Source organism: Neofelis nebulosa, chromosome 11 (assembly GCF_028018385.1).
Source record: "Neofelis nebulosa isolate mNeoNeb1 chromosome 11, mNeoNeb1.pri, whole genome shotgun sequence".
Classification (NCBI taxonomy): Eukaryota; Metazoa; Chordata; class Mammalia; order Carnivora; family Felidae; genus Neofelis; species Neofelis nebulosa.
Window position 1 is genome coordinate 92,789,784 of NC_080792.1, and position 17,036 is coordinate 92,806,819.

Consider the following 17,036-nt stretch of genomic DNA (forward strand, 5'->3'; position numbering starts at 1 on the left):
CAAGCAAGAAAGGAAATACTTAGAAAGGACAGCTCCAGAGTGTTCTGGAAGCCATGGTAGGCAGAAGAGGGGATTGTAGGCGGGGAGGGCTGACAGGAGAGCATGAGGTTGCTCTTAAGGATGTGTGACGCCCACACATCCTCGAATGGAGTCCAGAGTGGGCCTGCGGAAGGACCAGAGGAGCTGGGGCCCCAGTGATGAGGAGGCAATGAGGGCAGAAGCTCCGAGGTGCGGACGAGCCTCTTTTGTGGGAGGACGAGACTGAAGGAGACCAGTGAGTCTGGACTTCGTGAGAGAGATGGGCAGAGGCTGGGTGGGGGCAGGGTGACGGGTGAGGCCACATCACCCTGGGCCTGTGGGCCACAGTCCCGACTCCGGACTCCATTTGAGGATGTGTGGGCGTCACTGGAGGGTTTTAAGCTGGGAGTGACGCGATGGATGCTTTTAAAAGGTCACCCTGTTCATTTTCATTTAGCAAACAGTGAAGTGTCTACCTAGTAGATTCATCCAAGAGCCATGAAATGCTCTGGACGCAGAGGGAGCAGAGTAGAGCAAGGCAGGAGCTTTTAAAGTTATAAACCAATAAACCAAACGCTGGCCAGGGTGCTCTGAGCCTATTAGCATGATGGGTGGATAGGACTTGATGGACCATCAGGGAACAGGAGCCACGGGAAGCCCAAAGTCTGGCCGACCAGGAAAGAGGCAGTGACACAGACAGTGTGTGGCCCCGTAAGACCCTGGGGGGGGGGGGGGGGGAGCACCCAGCCAGAGAGTGGAGGGTGTCTGCAGCCATCTGTGAAGGGGGCTTGCTCTCGCTTCCTCAGCCTGGCCCTCGGTCTTCTGGGCTCCTGCATACGGTTCCAGTGTGGGGTGCCAGAAAAGGCAAGGAAAGAGTAGTGGTGTCAGTTGCTTTGCAGGAGCTGATCCACTCTTATGGCACGAGTCTTGATTTTCCTCTCGGAAACCGTCCTTTCTCTACTGTGAGCCCCTGTGGTTTAGGTGGGGACTTAGCCCTTCGCCAGCTTCCAGGCCTGGAGGGAGACACCCATGAGCAAGGCCTGGGTCACTCCATCTTACAGGTGGCAGATTCCTTTTAGCTTCAGCTTGTGACCCAAGCTGGCCTGCAGGGGTCAACTGAGCGACTTTTTTTCTTTTTTTAAAATGTTTATTAATTTTTGACAGAGAGAGAGACAGAGTGCGAGCAGGGGAGGGGCAGAGAGAGAGGGAGACACAGAATCCGAAGCGGGCTCCAGGCTCCCAGCTGTCGGCACAGAGCCCGACGTGGGGCCTGAACTCAAGAGCCGTGAGATCATGACCTGAGCCGAAGTCGGATACTTAACTGGCTGAGCCACCCAGGTGCCCCCTGAATGACTTTTTCTGAAGGCATCCGGACAGTCACTGTCTTTACTCTGAGATTCTTAGCTGGAAAACCAATGAGGCTGGAGCTTCTGGGGGGCTCGTGTGAAAGAGCTCTGCCTGAGAATGAAGTCAAACGGGCAGGTGCAGAGCTGGGACTTGGGGAGGGTAAGACACAGGACGCTTGGGTCAACTGTCTGGGAGTCCGACGTGCTCCCTGGAATAATAAATTCCGCGCCTGTTCCGAATTTTTTATTTTCCTTTCCGAAGTCCAGTTAAAAGATTTTGAAATATCATTTGTGATAAAAAGATTCTCACTAAAGCAAACATCCAGACAGGTCTCCTTCCCTCCCAAGGGGACTACTTTGCCCCTGGAGTGGGTACAATTCTCCCTGCCCCCAGAAGAGATGGTGAAGTCCTAACCCTCAGAGCCTGTGAATATGACATTGTTCCGAGAGAGGTCTTGGCAGATGGAATTGGGTTCAGATCTGGTCATACCGGAGCGGGGTGACTGCAGCCCCTATTAACAGGGGAAAATGTAGACCCAGAGACACAAGGAGAAGGCCGCGTGGTGACAGGCTATCATGAGGACCACCAGAAGCCAGGGAGGAGGCATGGTCACAGCCCTCAGGGGGAACCAAGTCTGCCCGCACCTTGATTTGGGGGCATCTGGCTGCCAGAGCGGTGGGACGGTCGGTCCCTGCTGTTTGAAGCCTCCAGGTTATGGGAGCTGTTGTGACAGCCCCAGGGAAATGAACACACCTCCCAGAGTCACTTAGCCTTTCCGGCACCTTTCCTGCTCCTGTCCACACACGTACGATACGCAGATTAGCGTCCTTTCCCACACACCCAGCATCGGGGCCAGGGCCGGGGGCAGGCGCGCGGCAGAGAGGAGGGCCTTTTGGTCCTGAGCGGGCGTCCGCTGATCCGAGTCAGACTTCCGTTAGACCTCTGGCCACAACGTCCTTCTCCCCCTCCCCATCGCTCCGTCACCCCCCCCGCCCTGGTCACCCCAGGCGCAAACCCAGGCCCTCGATCACCACTGGACTGGGGGACACAGGCCACCCACGGGGTGCATCCCAGTTCACCCCTATCCTGCCAGAGCCGCGAGGGCTGCTGCTACAGCGGGGGGGGGGGGGGGGGGAGGGTGTCCCCCAGGGAAGCGCTAATGACCACACCTGCGAAGCGACCATCGGGGTAGTTAATTCACAGTTACGAGCCTTCCCAGAGGGAGAGGATACGCGTCCCCTCACATTTCCAGGGTGTCCTGGCATCACCCTGCTTGCAAAGCGGGTGTGGACAGAGGGACGCAAGGCTTTTGTGGACGCATTCGTGGAAGCCCGCTGGGCCTGTGCCCGGTTCTGGGTTGGCCTGCATCACTGTCAGCTGCCCTCGATGTGCTCGCAAGTGTAGCTGCCGGGCCTCTGGCCAGAGGTCATGGTTACGGGTCAAAACGTGTCCTGCCCAATTCACACACTGAAGTCCTAACCCTCGGTGGGAGAGGGGACCTTATTTGGAAATGGGGTCTTTGGGGTTCTTACAGAGGTAATTGGTGAAAATGAGGGCTTATGGGGGGGGTGCCCTCCGATGCGCCTGGTGTCCTGACCAAAGTGGGGATCTGGACACAGACACACACAGCGCGCGGGCAAACACCACGGGAACATGAAGGCGGGAGGGGGTGAGGCCGCTACGAGCCTGGGAATGCCAAAGACGGCCAGCAGAGCAGCAGGCACTGGGGAGAGGCCTCCCACCCTGCTCGCCCCTGACACGGCTGATCTGGCACTAGCGGCCTCCAGGCGGGGAGACGGGAAGTTTCTGTGGTCCGAGCCCGGGTCCGGGACGACGAAGGCAGCCTAGCAGAGCGAGGCCCCTGATGGCCACGTCCCGGGCACCGAGGAGCCGTGAAGCCGCAACCTCCAGGAGGCACGGGTGAGCCCGGTTCCTGTTCCCCGGGGGCCTGGCCTCAGTCAGCAGCTGGGCAACTTCCTGGCTCGAGAGGGCCCCGCGGGGGCAGAGGTGAGGGCGCAGGCCGGGTGCGAGGGACAGCCGGTGGCAGCTCTTTATTACAAAAGACACCGGCCGGAAAATCATCCCGTCAAGACTTTCACACGGCTTCTTCCTTCCTGAGTTCTGGGCAGAGATCGCGTTACGGGCTGTGGGGTGGTGGCCCCCGGGGTTGCGTATGTTAGACGACAGTCTGTTTTCCTGGGAGACCACAGGGCTGTTATTCTCTGTTTCATAGAGCAATATACTTTCCCCTAATTGTCTTGCGAACACAGCACTCCCCTCAGCCTACATTTGCCTTTCTCACTTTTGCGTAGAGTCATGAGCAGGGAGAAATATTCCTCTATTATATGGAAAGTTGTGGCACAAATGGCAACTCTGGGTCAGGGAGACAATCTGGGTGTCCTGCCTGGAGGCGGCAATAGCAAACTCACCGTTTCCAACCAGGGCCAGGTTGGGTTGTCAGCCCCATTTTGCCAAAGTGTCCGGATTTTCAAAAGGGGATACAAATCCAGATTTTTAAAAGCGAAATGGCCGAAGCGTCTAGGGTCGGCTCCGTCTTTGTCCCGTAACGTGTTTCATCTCCTGTCTGTAACGGAGGACGATCTGAAATGTGTTTCGAGGTTATCTCCCTGCCCCCACTAGATGTAACATCCCGGAGAGCAAGTATGTGATGTTTCCTGTCCCACCTGTCACATTTACTGTGCCATCGCCCAAGCCTGCGGTAGTTTCTAGCCCACAGTGGGTGCCCAGTAAATGCCAGTAAGTAACTGGCCCATTGATGCTGTTGCACGAATGCAAGAATTTCACGCGACTTCTTTTTCTGTGGAATGGCTTTGGGGCTGCATTTGACTATTAGGGGAAAGGAAAAGTCAACCTTTTTCATTCAGCCCAGAGCCACGGTGGGCGTCCCTCGGGAAGCTGACATCTGAATGCACACGTGAGATCCAAAAAAAAGGACAGAGCAGTTTTCCCCGCTGCAGCCCAGAGGGAGCCGGGATATACGCTCGCCTGCCACGGCTCTCACTTACCACCATCCGTCAGCAGGCTTTTAGCAGGGAATTGCACGTGTGATTTATTTGAAAATCCTTTCGGGTCCTGAAGGAGAGATACTTAGTACACAGTGCACTTTGTCACCATGTGTCAACATTGTCTCGGTGCACAGACCACATTACACCGTGTAAGAGTGTAATTGGATTGTGCTGGGCCCCTTCAATCTGCATTTTCATTTACCAGAAGCCGCAGCATTTGGAGAGCTGTCCGCCTTGACGCCAGCCCCACGGAGGGGGTCAGAGTGTGGAAAGACAAAGGACAGCCATAAAGCCGCTGAATGCAAACTTTATATTTACAGTCAGTAAGTTTATAAACATATATTACATTCTTACGACCTACAATACATTCTGCAGGGAGGCGGGTCTGGGAGCGGGCAGCGGCTGCTGTATTAAATGACATCACGTGGGTAAAAATGGAAAGAAATACAAGGAGGCTATAGAGAGCAAAGCCCCGTCATTGAGCAAAAGGGTGACAATTTAATTGTCCAACCAGACAAGGTGAGTAGACTTGGGGACAGGAGCAGGTGGCTTATGGCTGCTGGAATCCCAGTCTTAGAGCAAACGGGGAGCACCTCAGTTGCGGGGGGGGTGCTAAAGTGGGAAGGGTGAGCTGGCAGAAACGACACCCATGATCTAAGGAGAATTCAGTTATATGCACTGGAGAAGGGGTGGGAGAAAGAGAGAGGGGAGGAGGAAGGGGGGAGGAGGTAAAGGAGGCGGGAGGAGGAGAAGGAGGACAAAGGGGAGAGGAGGGGAGGAGGAAGAAGAGGAGGGCGATGGAAGGATGGGGAGAAGGGGAGGAGGGGGAAGAGGGGAGGAGGACAGTGGAGGAGGGGAGGAGGGAGAGGAAGAAAAGGAGAGAGGAGGAAGAGGAGGGAGGAGAAGTGGGAGGAGGGAGGGGAGGGAGAGGAGGAGGGGTGAGGAGGGAGAGAAGGGGAGAAGGGGAGGATGGGTGAGGAGGGGGAAGGAGGGGAGGAGGAGGGAGAGGAGGGAGGAGGGAAGGGGGAGAAGGGAAGGAGGGAGAGGAGAAGGGGAGGAGGAGAAGAGGGAGAGAAGGGGAGGAGGGGTGAGGACGGGGAGGGAGGGGAGGAGGAGGGAGAGGAAGAAGAAGGGAAGGGGAGAAGGGAAGGAGGGAGAGGAGAAGGGAGGGAAGGGGAGGAGGAGGAGAGGGAGAGAAGGGGAGGAAGGGTGAGGAGGGGGAGGGAGGGGAGGAGAAGGGAGAGGAGGGAGAAGGGAAGGGGGAGAAGGGAAGGAGGGAGAGGAGAAGGGAGAGGAGGGGAGGAGGAGAGGGAGAGAAGGGGAGAAGGGGTGAGGAGGGGGAGGGAGGGGAGGAGGAGGGAGAGGGAAGGGGGAGAAGGGGAGGGAGAGGAGAAGAGGAGGAGGAGAGGGAGAGAAGGGAAGGAGGGGTGAGGAGGGGGAGGGAGGGGAGGAGGAAGGAGAAGGGAAGGAGGGAGAGGAGAAGGGAGAGAAGGGGAGGAGGAGGGAGAGAAGGGAGGAGGGAAGGGGGAGAAGGGGAGGAGGAGGGAGAGAAGGGGAGGAAGGTTGAGGAGGGGGAGGGAGGGGAGGAGGAGGGAGAGGAGGGAGGAGGGAAGGGGGAGAAGGGGAGGAGGGGTGAGGAGGGAAGGAGGACGGGGGAGAGAGGGAGGGAGAGACACAGAGGAAGCAGAGAAACAGGGTCAGGGAGACACAGAGACAGACAGGAACTGGAGAGGAGAAGGAAGGCAGAGGGACGGAAAGTGACAGGGAAGACACCCAAGAGACCTGGCCTCTGTGCCCCAGGCCGCTGGGCCTCTCCCGCCCCTCCCCCACCGTGGCGGGAGCTGGAGCTGGGCCGGAAGCCGCTCATCCCCCCCACCCCCCACCCCCGTTCTTAGGCTTCCCACGGAGGGGAGGGGGGCATTCCGAGTCCTTCGGATTCAAGCCACAGCAAACCTCTCAGGGCTGAGCAGGGTCTCTGTCTGCACCCCACGCGCGGACGCCTTGGTCCCCCCACGTGTCCAAGCCCGTGCAGGGGTGTGGACGGGCTTCCTGCCATGGCTCTCCCCGGCCCCACACCCCGCAGGGACGCCGGCACGTGTCTCTGTGGCCGCGGACGGGAGACCCGGCGTGGCCGTCACGGGGCTGTCCGTGAACAGCTCTCCCGTCTTTCTGGAGGAACAGGGGAGCCAGTGTCCCTTGGGGTTGAGTTCACCGCGAGAACCACTTGCCCGCAGAGACCTGCCTCTTCAAGAAGGACACGTGACGTTCGCCTGGCGGGGCCACTGCAGACTGTCCCCTGGAGCTGACACACCGGCCGTGGGGGAAGAAGGACGCCGTGAACGCTGGAAAGGCCCCCACTGCCCACGAGTGACCAACGGCTTTCAGAAAGGTGGCCGGGTGGGGGGGTGAGTACAGATTCTGACACGGTGAACTCATCCCCAAAAAGCCTGGTTCTTGGAACCGGCCTGACATTCTATGCCCTGTATCCCGAGCTTACGAAGGAAGCAACGCCCGGACCGCTCTGAGGGGTCTGTTGGTTTCTTCTCCGCATCCAGTTACAGAGACATTGGTGGCCCCTCTGCCCACGTGCTCCCTTTCAGTCCCCGTCAGCAGCGCCCCGGTCTGTCGTTGGGCCGGGCTGGGCTTTGGGAGACAATCCGTCGTGGTGATGCCTCCCAGGAGCTGCCTCGCCCTGGCCCCTGCCCCCGACCCCGCGCACGGCCAGCTGTGTGTCCGGACCCCAGCGAGGCACACGCTTCCGCGGAGTCTTGGTCGCCTTCCACGGTCTGCACGACCGCACACGGGAGCCACGCGGCTTCACAGTCTCCCAAGTGCTGTGATTAAAGACAGAAAGAGGGCCCTGGGCAGAGGGGGGCTGCTTATTCCCAGAACCTTTCGGAAGCTCAGTGATTCAGAACTCGGTTTTTCCTGCAAGTTTTAAAAATCCTGCCATGCACGGTGAGCCTCTCGGCACTGACCAAGACACCGTATGGTGGGACGTGTGCACGGGTCCCGATGTGGGGCCACCCCCAGGCGAGCCGGGGGCATTTTCCGGGGCTCTGCGGACAGGGACGACCTCATCGTGTCCGGTCGCTGTGCTCCGTCCCCAAATTAAAGGCTGGGAGTTGAGTGCGAAGCAATGTGTGCGAGTGTCCCAGCTCACGCGTCCTCACGTAACCTTCCCGCGTAGCGGTGTGGCTGTCTGCTTTCCCCAGGGTCCAGATCCCGGCAGACCCAGTCCGTGTCCTCACCACTGGTCGGGACGGAGTTCACGGCGGGGCATCCTTCATCCGAGGGGATGGTGGTGAAGGTGGTAAATTTTACCCTTTTCCTTTTTGAGGTCGGGGACGTTGGGGGCTCACTCTTCTGATCCTTCCCGTCAGCAATGGTGGGTCCCGAACACTTGAACAGCTGCCCGTTGATGCTCTTCTGGGAGTTTGTGCTCAGGAGATACTTACTCTCCTCGAAATACATGTCCCTGTCAATGGCGGTGATCTGCTCATCTTGGGAGGAGGCGAAGTTAATGTGGTTCTCCAGCAGTTCTGACCGGTGGCTCAACCCAACCCAGTCATGGGAGTGACTCATACCTTCTTGCTCTTTGAAGGGAACCTGTTTGTGCCTGTACTTCAACGCAAAGGCCACACAATTTATCAGGAAGACCAAAATGGCCAGGCAGAAGACACCCAACAGGGCATACATGCCGATCTCCAAGTCGCTCAGCCCTTTGGATGCCTGTGTGAGGCCGTTCTCATCCACTTCCCCATTGCTGCTGGGCGGGCCCCCCTGGGTCGGGAAGCTGGTGAAGTCAATGGGGACAGTCTGCAGACGGCGGCCGTCGTCTAGGAGGCTTTCTTGGTTCTTCTTTCTCTGGAAGGTTGACCTCTCTGTCGTGGACCCCCTTCCTTCCATGAGGCCCATGGAGGAACTCCCGTAGTACGGTCCCCCCTGGCCCCCCCACTCTTGCAAGGGTTTTTTGGGTCTTCTGTCACTGACATTATTTTCTAGGTGAACTCCTGCCCCCGTGTGTCTGCTGTCACTGGTGTTGGGGTTAGCATCACTTTGGCCAAATTTAACTCTGACGTTGGCCGTTCCCACAGCCAGCACACTCTTCCGCTTGGACTTCTGGCACGATTCGCTAATAACCATTTCGACCTTGATCAGGGGACCCTGTCCCTCCGTTTCAGCGGCGATGATCGGCCACTTGACTTTGGGGTCTTGGTGGATGGAGACCACTTTCTCGTCCAGGGACGTGGTCATCAAGGAGAAGTCCTTCCCATCGTAGATATCCAAGGGGGTGATGGAGCCATCGCTGAACTGCACCCAGCAACTGATGGCTGCCTCCTGTCGAATAAAATAAACCAATCAACATGGCCCCAAAGCTCACCGAACACCAAGTCTTTGTAAAGGAGACATTCTGTGGCCAGGATAATACGACCAGAACAAAGGAAAACCTTTTAAGCAGCGCAGAAATAAGAGACAAGACGCACGGGAGGTCACGGAAGAAAACCAACTCTTAGGAAGACACAAAACCGACAGCAAACAACCACCAGACTGAAATGACAATGAACCCGGGCCCGTAATAAACACTCCAGAAGAAGATCCTCTTTTTCCCTCTGGGGTGTGGAAAAAAAGATGGGGTTTTGAGGCAGGGCGAGATCTACGTCTGCGCAAACATAAATTGCACGTCAAAGGATATTACTGGCTAGTGGGATCATTTGCAAGTGTTACACGTTTACGCGGAAAATATTTTTTGGATTACTTTTTAAGTTGCTTTAATACCGAGTCTCTGCTCATTACTCACAACACAGATGAAACAGGGGCAGGACAGGACCCAGGACCTCACCTGGGTCTACAGGACTAGGTTTGTACGCGTTTCCGGACCCAGCGTGGACTTGGGACACCAGGAGTCAAACCAGCCAGGGAGATAAAGCCAGCGCCATCTGGCTTTTCTTTCTCTGCCAGCCACTCCCCCCTCAACCAGCTGGGGAGACGGGGAGGCCGAAGGGCGTCCAAGGCCAAGGTCTGAACCCATCTCAGTCTCTTGCCTTTTTACTTTGTTGCTTTAGACCAACTTTCCTTGGGACTAGGTGGACCAGGCAGACGAAATCACCTCCGATTTAACGGGAGTGGAGACGTCACCGTGCTTGACAGCGAACTGGTGGGCCCGTTGCCACCTGCCTCCCCCAGATGTCGGAGAACCCGCCCCACCCCAAGCCCGGAAGGATTACTAGCCTGGACAGGCACGTGATCCTGTACACCCAGCCCGGGCCGACTGGACCAGGGATGAGACGCACATCTCAACAGCTCCGAGCCAACGGGCATCTCTATCTGTCAAACTTGAAATAAGACAGACGGGACTGACGCCTTAGCTGTGGGAGGATGCGTGGGGGGCTCACAAAAATCTGGGGGATGAAGCCCCCCTCGCAGCGACCGCAATGGAGCAGGGCTAAGCAAGTGTTTGGGGACAGCACTTATCTCCAGGAAAAGAAAAAGAGACAGACCAAAAGGAGGTGTGGCCACCGAGAGACTGCAGACACTCTTCCTCCTCTGAGCTCCTACAGCCGGGATCCGTGAGAGCCCCCAATCCTGGTAATAAACCCCTTGTTTTCTTAAGCTCGCCTGAGTGGATTTCACCTTGCAAGCCAAGGGCCCCTGAGCGTGACAGAAGCCAGTTTTGCACGGGGGCTGTTCAGTCTCTGGAAGCAGGAAGGAAGGCTCCTCCAACGTGGCTCGTGGCTTCAGCTCCTTGGGCTCAGCCACTAGACTCTACTACTGGTCGGCATCGGCTTAGCCCAGCCGCTAGGTGCAAAACGCTACCAACACGGTGCAGGAGCCCCCGGACGGAACTCTGATTCGCCAGGTTCTTCCGATCTGCCACGAAATCAGAGCAGGAAGTTCAAATGCCCCTGAGCTTCTTGCAACTGAAATGTCAGAGCCAGGTGCAGGCAGGGACTAAGGGCCATCCAAGCTACGCACGCACGGAGCAAACCTCAGGGTCCCCTGTTGAGCTCTGCCTGTTGGGAACATTAGCTCTTTGGCCTAATTCTAACTCTATCTTACCGCTTCCTTAACGCCTAGCTGGTGGTCCACTTGATTTTATCTCCCCACGAAGATGGAAAGCAGCCTCGGGGTATCTCTCCTTTGTGACCTGCACCTTGCTTCCTGCCTGGCATCCTGCCCTGAGAAAAAGGTTGGTCTTTGGCGACCATTCACATCTGCTACTGGAATCACGCCCTTCCCAGGGTTTTATAACCCAGACCGCTGCAGGCACGGGCCACAGCGAAGGGGCCGAGTGACGCCTGCCGAGGAACACCCAGTGAGCGGTACAGGCGGGGGGGACGCGAAGGCTCCGTGTGTCCTGGGACAAGCCTGGCTCGGCTTGGAGCACGGGCACAGCCTCGGCAGTTCCGCGGGTGCGGGTGCCGGGGGAGGGGGCTCCCGTCCAGTAGGGAAGCTGCCAGGAACACCCCTGCGTGGGCTGGCGGCCTCCCCGCAGCCCCGCGGGAGGACAGTCCTGCTTCACGAGGCACGGGGCGAATCAACGGCCGGAGACCACAGCTTTGTTGCTCCGCAAGGCTCACCGGCGCCTCCATGTTCCCCCTAAAAAAGAATGCTTGCCCCCTCTAACGAGGGAGGAGCACATCCAACCTTTACAGATGGCCTATCTGCAGCACCCTTCGTTTGGAAACCGTGCCATCAACACGCAAACACATACACCGCACAATACACATTGCACACGTACACACACAGAGCCCCGTTGGAGCACGCGGGTTGCGAATACGGCTGACATCCCCACGAGGTCCTTCTGCCCTGAGCTGAACTACAAACCTGGTGAAGGGAACCTCTGTCGCCCCAGACCTGCCGCCCCGTCTTCCTTGCGGGGACTCGGCAGCAGGCCGCAGGCACCTCCCAGAGGCACTGCTACCCCACTGCTGGCCGAGGGGCAGCCACGCCTGATGGGCGACCCGCCTGCCGCGTGCCCCCACCTGCTGTGTGGCCCCAGCCCCACCTCCACACCTGTCTGGGCCTCTGAAGCAGGTCCTGGGCCACCGCAGTGGCAAAGACGGCTCTGTTGCTCCCTGGGCTGAGCTGCAGGGAGAGTGACAGCCCGGTCACCAGCTGGACCCCGAGGTCTGTGATGGTCACCTTCTCATCCAGCACGGAGATGGTCTTTTCCGCCAAGATGGCGTCCGACAGAGGTGACAGGATCTGAAAGGCAGAACCAACACAGAAGGAAAAGCTTTCTGTGGTCGCAGGAATTCCTGCACTGGCGTCAATGATGCGCGTAGAGACAGACGGATGAGCCAGAATGACAGAAACGGGTCTTTCCCACGGATGTCTTCTTCCAAAAGACGTAGCTCTCTTGTGAAAACACGATGCACTTTTAAGCATTTTTATTTTCGAGAGAGAGAGAGAGACAGAGAACACAGATCTGAAGCAGCTCCAGGCTCCGGGCCGTCAGCACAGAGCCCAACGCGGGGCTCGAACTCGCACACCGTGAGATCTTGACTGGAGCCGAAGTCGGACGCTCAGCCGACTGAGCCCCCCAGGCGCCCCTCCCAGCTCCCTTTAACCTGCTCTCCTGACACGTTTCTCAGTGCCTGTTGTTACTGATATTTATGAAGACATGTGTCACCGTGGCAGCTCTTCCCAGGACCCCCACATGCCACCTTCCGTCTCTGGGTCTGGTTAGGACAATTTGAATGGCAGTCAGCATGACATAAGAGTCCCCAGGACAAAGTGGACAAGCGAACTTATAACTCAGGAGCACTCGGCGGGAGTAGGTAAGAGGGTCTCAGCAGCAGCTGTCCCACCAGGAAAGACTCTCCAGGTTCAACACGTGGGAGGCTGGTCCATTTCCCCCTCCGTAACGCCTGATTCGCGAGCACAATGCTGTTCCCCTTGTGCCCACGCTACCATTTAGGGGGAGTGATTAATGCCCCGTGTGTGTATCCGGTTTCCAGGCATTAATTTAGCCTGTTGTAGACAGATTCCAGGAATTTAGATCTTGGGTTTAGATCTTTCAATTAAACGCCAACCGTGGAGGTTTCGAGCTCTTGTCTACGGGGCAGATATATTTTGTTTCACATAAATAAAACTTTAAAACGGAATTAATGGCCACCCTTAAGACAATCAGAGGATTTACTACAAAAATATTTCTCGCTTTTCTGGAAAGGCTGCTACATCTGGCCGTACGAGACTTGAGTTTTCGTTGGCAGCTTTAAGATATGAGCAGCAGCCCGGCCCTCACCACTGTCTGCACCGACCCCTATGGTGTTCCCAGCACTTGGGAGCCTGAGTCAGTAGCTGTCTTTCAGCTCACGCCCGGCCTGCTTTGCTCACAGTTACTTTCTCAGGTCTTAGAGGTCACTGGAGCATGTGACCCCTGGGTCACCTCAAACCCATTTATTTTCTTCCTTGAGTAAAATGATCTCTTTTAAATACCAGCCGATTTTCCAGAACGGACATGCTTTAAATCTTGCACAATCCAATACTTCCCTGACAAGGCCTCCTTGTACACAGCTGTGTCAGAAACCCCACTGAATGGCTAAGAGCGGGATCGGGGGCAGCCACGGAGGAACCATGCTTGTTCTCAGACCAGAGGTAGATAACTAACCCCAAGGGGCCGCCTGGAACAGCATCCTGGGGAGTGTTTGTTTCAAAACTCCATGTTGCAGGAATACCTGGGGTGCTCAGTCAGTTGAGCATCTGACCCTTGATTTCAGCTCAGGTGGTGATCTCAAGGTTCGCGGGATCAAGCCCCGCATCGGGCTCTGCGCTGACAGCATGGAGCCTGCTTGGGATTCTCTCTCTCCCTCTCTCTCTGCCTCTTCCCTCTCTCTGCCAACCCCCTTGTTGTACCCTGGTCCTCTCCCATTCATTCCCAGCTACGGGTGCCCCCGACACCGTGGGAGCAACATAACTTTGTTCCTCTTCTCAGCACATTTCTGACATGCCCCACTTTTCGTCCAGCCTGGGGTGGGACCTCACACGGCAGGGCATCACAGCGGATGGAGAGAGCTGTTCCACGCGACGATGGGCAGCAAGAAGCCACTGGCCATGCCCACGGTTCCCATGAGGCTAGCTCGGGCCAAGAGCCTTCTCCCCAGGATGGTAACACCCGCCATGGTGTAGACAGACAGCGTATTCGGCTTTCAAACAAAACCCGACCAGAGGAGCTGTCCAGGGTCTGCCAAGTAAATGCAGGCAACACGCGAGGAATCTCGAGATTCCGGTCACGTCATTGCACTGCTTGTATTATTTGGGGGACGATTTCTTTCACTCTAGAAATAGGTGTTGTCCTGAGCAACGACCAACCGTTCTTGTCTGGCCAGAGAAGAGGCAGGGATACAGAGGGCCCCTGCCTGGCGCGATGCTTACCTGAATGGTGGTCATGCCGAGCTCCTGGCCAATCAGGACTTGGCCCCCTTGCAGCCTGGCGATGCGGGGTTCTTCCACCTGCGTGAAGTCATTCACCAGCTCCGTGATGTCCACCTGCCAGTCTGAGCCCAGCAGGTGGACCAGGTGCCCCCCGCGGTCCGCCGCCTCGGCCACAAACTGCGTCAAGACCCGCACCATGGCGTGCTGGTATTGGAGAGTGCACCCACGGCCCCCTCTCCTCTCGTCCTCCTCCTCTTCCTCGCTGTCCCGGGCCGGCCTGTCAAAGGGTCAGTTCAGGTTAACAGGTCCTGATCTGGGCCGACGGCAGGGGCTGCAAGGGGCAGTGGGCAGTGAGCCCAGCCTGGTGGGTACACAGGTGACACTCAAATGTATGAGTCCTGACAGTCAGAAGGGGCTGTGATGTGGTCAGCAGAGCTCCTAAGGTCCCCGGGGAGCCCCACCTCCAGGAACGTGCTTGGTGGAACCCCCCCCCCCCCCACTTTGAGTGTGAGCTGGAACCGGGAACCTTCCTCCAGTGCAAGACCACAGCCAATGGTAGGGGAAGTCGCTTCCAAGATTAGGGTCTGAAAGACTGTGACATGTATCCTTTCCTCGGTTCCTCTCTCGCTTGCTCTCCTGAAGCAAGCTACGGGGTCGTGAGCCACCCTATGGAGCTGGCCACATGCCAGGACAACGAGTGAGGAGCCAGGGCCCTCCGTTCCACGGCCTGGGCCGGCCGGCAGCCACGTACGTGGGCTTGGATGCAGAGCCTTCCCCACATGAGCTCCAGCTGACCAGACAGCCTATGGGAGACCCAGCTCAGCCATGCCTGGACAGCCGATCCGGAGAAAGGGTGAGATCATACGTGTTTCCTTTCGGCCACTAAGTTTGGGGATACGTCATTAAGTTGTGCAGTGATGGGTAACTCCTATGACAGGGCTGGGGACGGTGGGAATGGCCCTAAAACCAGCACTGCAAGGAGGTCAGTGTTGAGCTCAAGGCAAGGTCACATGGCAGTAAGTGTAGAAAGGGCCGCCATGGTTCTGCTTGGGGACAGATGTTAGCTGCTTCCCTCGTGTCTGATGCCTTCTACCCAGCCCATTCTTTCTGGCATGTCGTGGTCTCTATCTGAGCGACAGCCCCATTCTGTTGTCAGAGCTGAGCAGGACAGCCGTGACACTCTGCATCTTGATGTGCCGAGATCAGACTCGGCCCGTCCTCGGGGGAGTCCTGGCACCCACCTGCCCTCGCAGGCTCAGTAACCCCTCCTAAGGCCGCCCTGCCACCTCCACATCAGAGACCCCGGCCACCAAGGAGAGGATCACTGCCGAACCCATCTTCCAACCACACGTGGGACCCACGGCCTGCAAGCTTCCCCCTCACCCAGCAGCACAAAGACTAACAGGGATGGAGCTCCAAGGGCAGGGATGTAAACAGAGGTCATCCCTCAGACCAGTGCCAGTCTCCTCCCCCGCTGAGCACACAGACACCAGGAGAGCTTCCTCCTCCTCTAATTCTGCGCATGCTCATTTTTGACTTTCTGTAGGTCGCCGGCATGCATGTCCTCAGGCACGGGTTTCTCCGAGGTGACAAAGTCCCTGAACAAAGAGCCTGACCTCTTGCAACTCTCTTGGCATCTGGTGCCCGGTGCAGACAGAGGGGACCTGTCACTGGGGCGCCTGGGGGGCTCAGCTGGTTACGTATCTGACTCTTGATTTGAGCTCAGGTCATGATCTCACGGTTGTGGGATCGAGCCGCGTGTCGGGCTCTGCGCTGAGTGTGGAGCCTGCTTGGGATTCTCTCTCCCTCTCTCTCTGCTCCTCCCCCCACCCCCAAAATAAATAAACTAAAGAAAAAAAGAAGACCTATCACCCTATCAGGCACCATCAGCACAAAGGGCCAGGCATGCAGGTCACAGGCTCTGACTTCATCTCCCTAGGACCAAGCAATCTGAGAGCTTCTGGGCTGGGGGCACGGAGAGGTTGCCCAGGTCCAGCCAGAATGCATTCCCAGGCCCCCTCCTTCTGGTATCAGCCCATTGGTTCAGGCAGGGTTGACCTCTTCCTCCAGGGGACTGTGGATGAGGCCTCACCGGGCAGTGTATTCCGTGTCCTCGCCACGGTGACTGGATCAGGGACAGGCACACAGCCCAAGGGAGGATAGCCTAACCCTAGGACTTCTGCTGGAGCCACTGGGGAGGAGAAGGACGCACCTTCTGTGGATGGAGTGCAAGTCTGGAGCCTCACGAAAAAAGAATACGGGGCCAACACACAGCAAACCAGGCTGAGAGGTAGGGAGAGATTCCACCCGTAAGGGATCCCCGGATCCACTCAGGCCTGAAATTAGCTACCCTGCAAATTTCCATTTTTAGCCGAAGCCTGTTTGGTGTGGGTCTCTAATATGGAGTCCTGATTAACAGGCCCACCGTTTGTTGGAGACGATGGGCACCCTCCAGCCCTTGATCTGGTTGAGCTCGGTGTCCGAGACCTCGATCTGCAGCGGGAGCCGGGGCACCCACACCGTCATCTCCAGAGGGCTGCTCAGGTGCTGGTAGGTGAAGTTCACCACCGCGTTCACCTTGCCTTTCATTTCTTTCCCGTTGACAAAGACGTAGTCGCAGCGGTCAGACACCTGCGAAGAGGAGAGAGGGGGTGGGAGGGACGTGAGTTCTCACGGTATCTCATCGCCAAAGGAACAGCGGAGAAGGCGGAGGAGGCGGGGGGAGGTGCCCTCACTCTCTGAGGAATAAGCCATACTGGTTCGTACACAGGTGCCAACACAGGTCCCCTGCTGCCTCTGTCCCGCTGCACCTCTTCTGGCAGGTGGCCATTGGGTGTCGGGAGCCGTGCCCTCAGTTACCCGGGTGCCGCGTGCTGCCCACCCTCCTCTTGGCCTGCTGACCCCCCGCTCTGCCCGGTGAGAGGACCCGCTGTGCACACAGCCACCACCCCGAGCACCTCCTGGGGTCAGGCGGAGGCTAGGTTTCGCTGACACTACCCTGCTAGAAACTACACGCAGCTGGAAAGGCACAGCCTGGACACCCCCTCCCCACCCCGTCCGCCCTGCTGCCTCCCCCTCCAAGTGCAGCATCCCTGCCCGAAGGGCCCGAGGAAAGCAAAGCAGAAACTATCAGGTTGTTCGAACATCATAAAAGGCATTTCCAGGGAAGGCCCCGCTCATCTCCGCGGTGAGGCGGCGGGGATACAAAGGCACCGAGGGGCGCTGAGAGGTTCCGCGGCCGCTGATGATCAACGGCTCTGAAGG

General features: G+C 57.6%; 1 protein-coding gene across 1 annotated transcript in view; it reads right to left on the reverse strand.

Moving 5' to 3' along the window:
- Positions 1–7,135: 7,135 nt before the first annotated feature.
- Positions 7,136–17,036, reverse strand: part of TMEM132D (transmembrane protein 132D) — a 559,986-nt gene continuing 550,085 nt past the window's right edge. The window contains 4 exon segments of the mRNA XM_058691494.1: positions 7,136–8,732; positions 11,409–11,600; positions 13,773–14,049; positions 16,198–16,403. Of these exon segments, the coding sequence (XP_058547477.1) occupies positions 7,551–8,732; positions 11,409–11,600; positions 13,773–14,049; positions 16,198–16,403 (1,857 nt within the window). The 3' untranslated portion in view covers positions 7,136–7,550.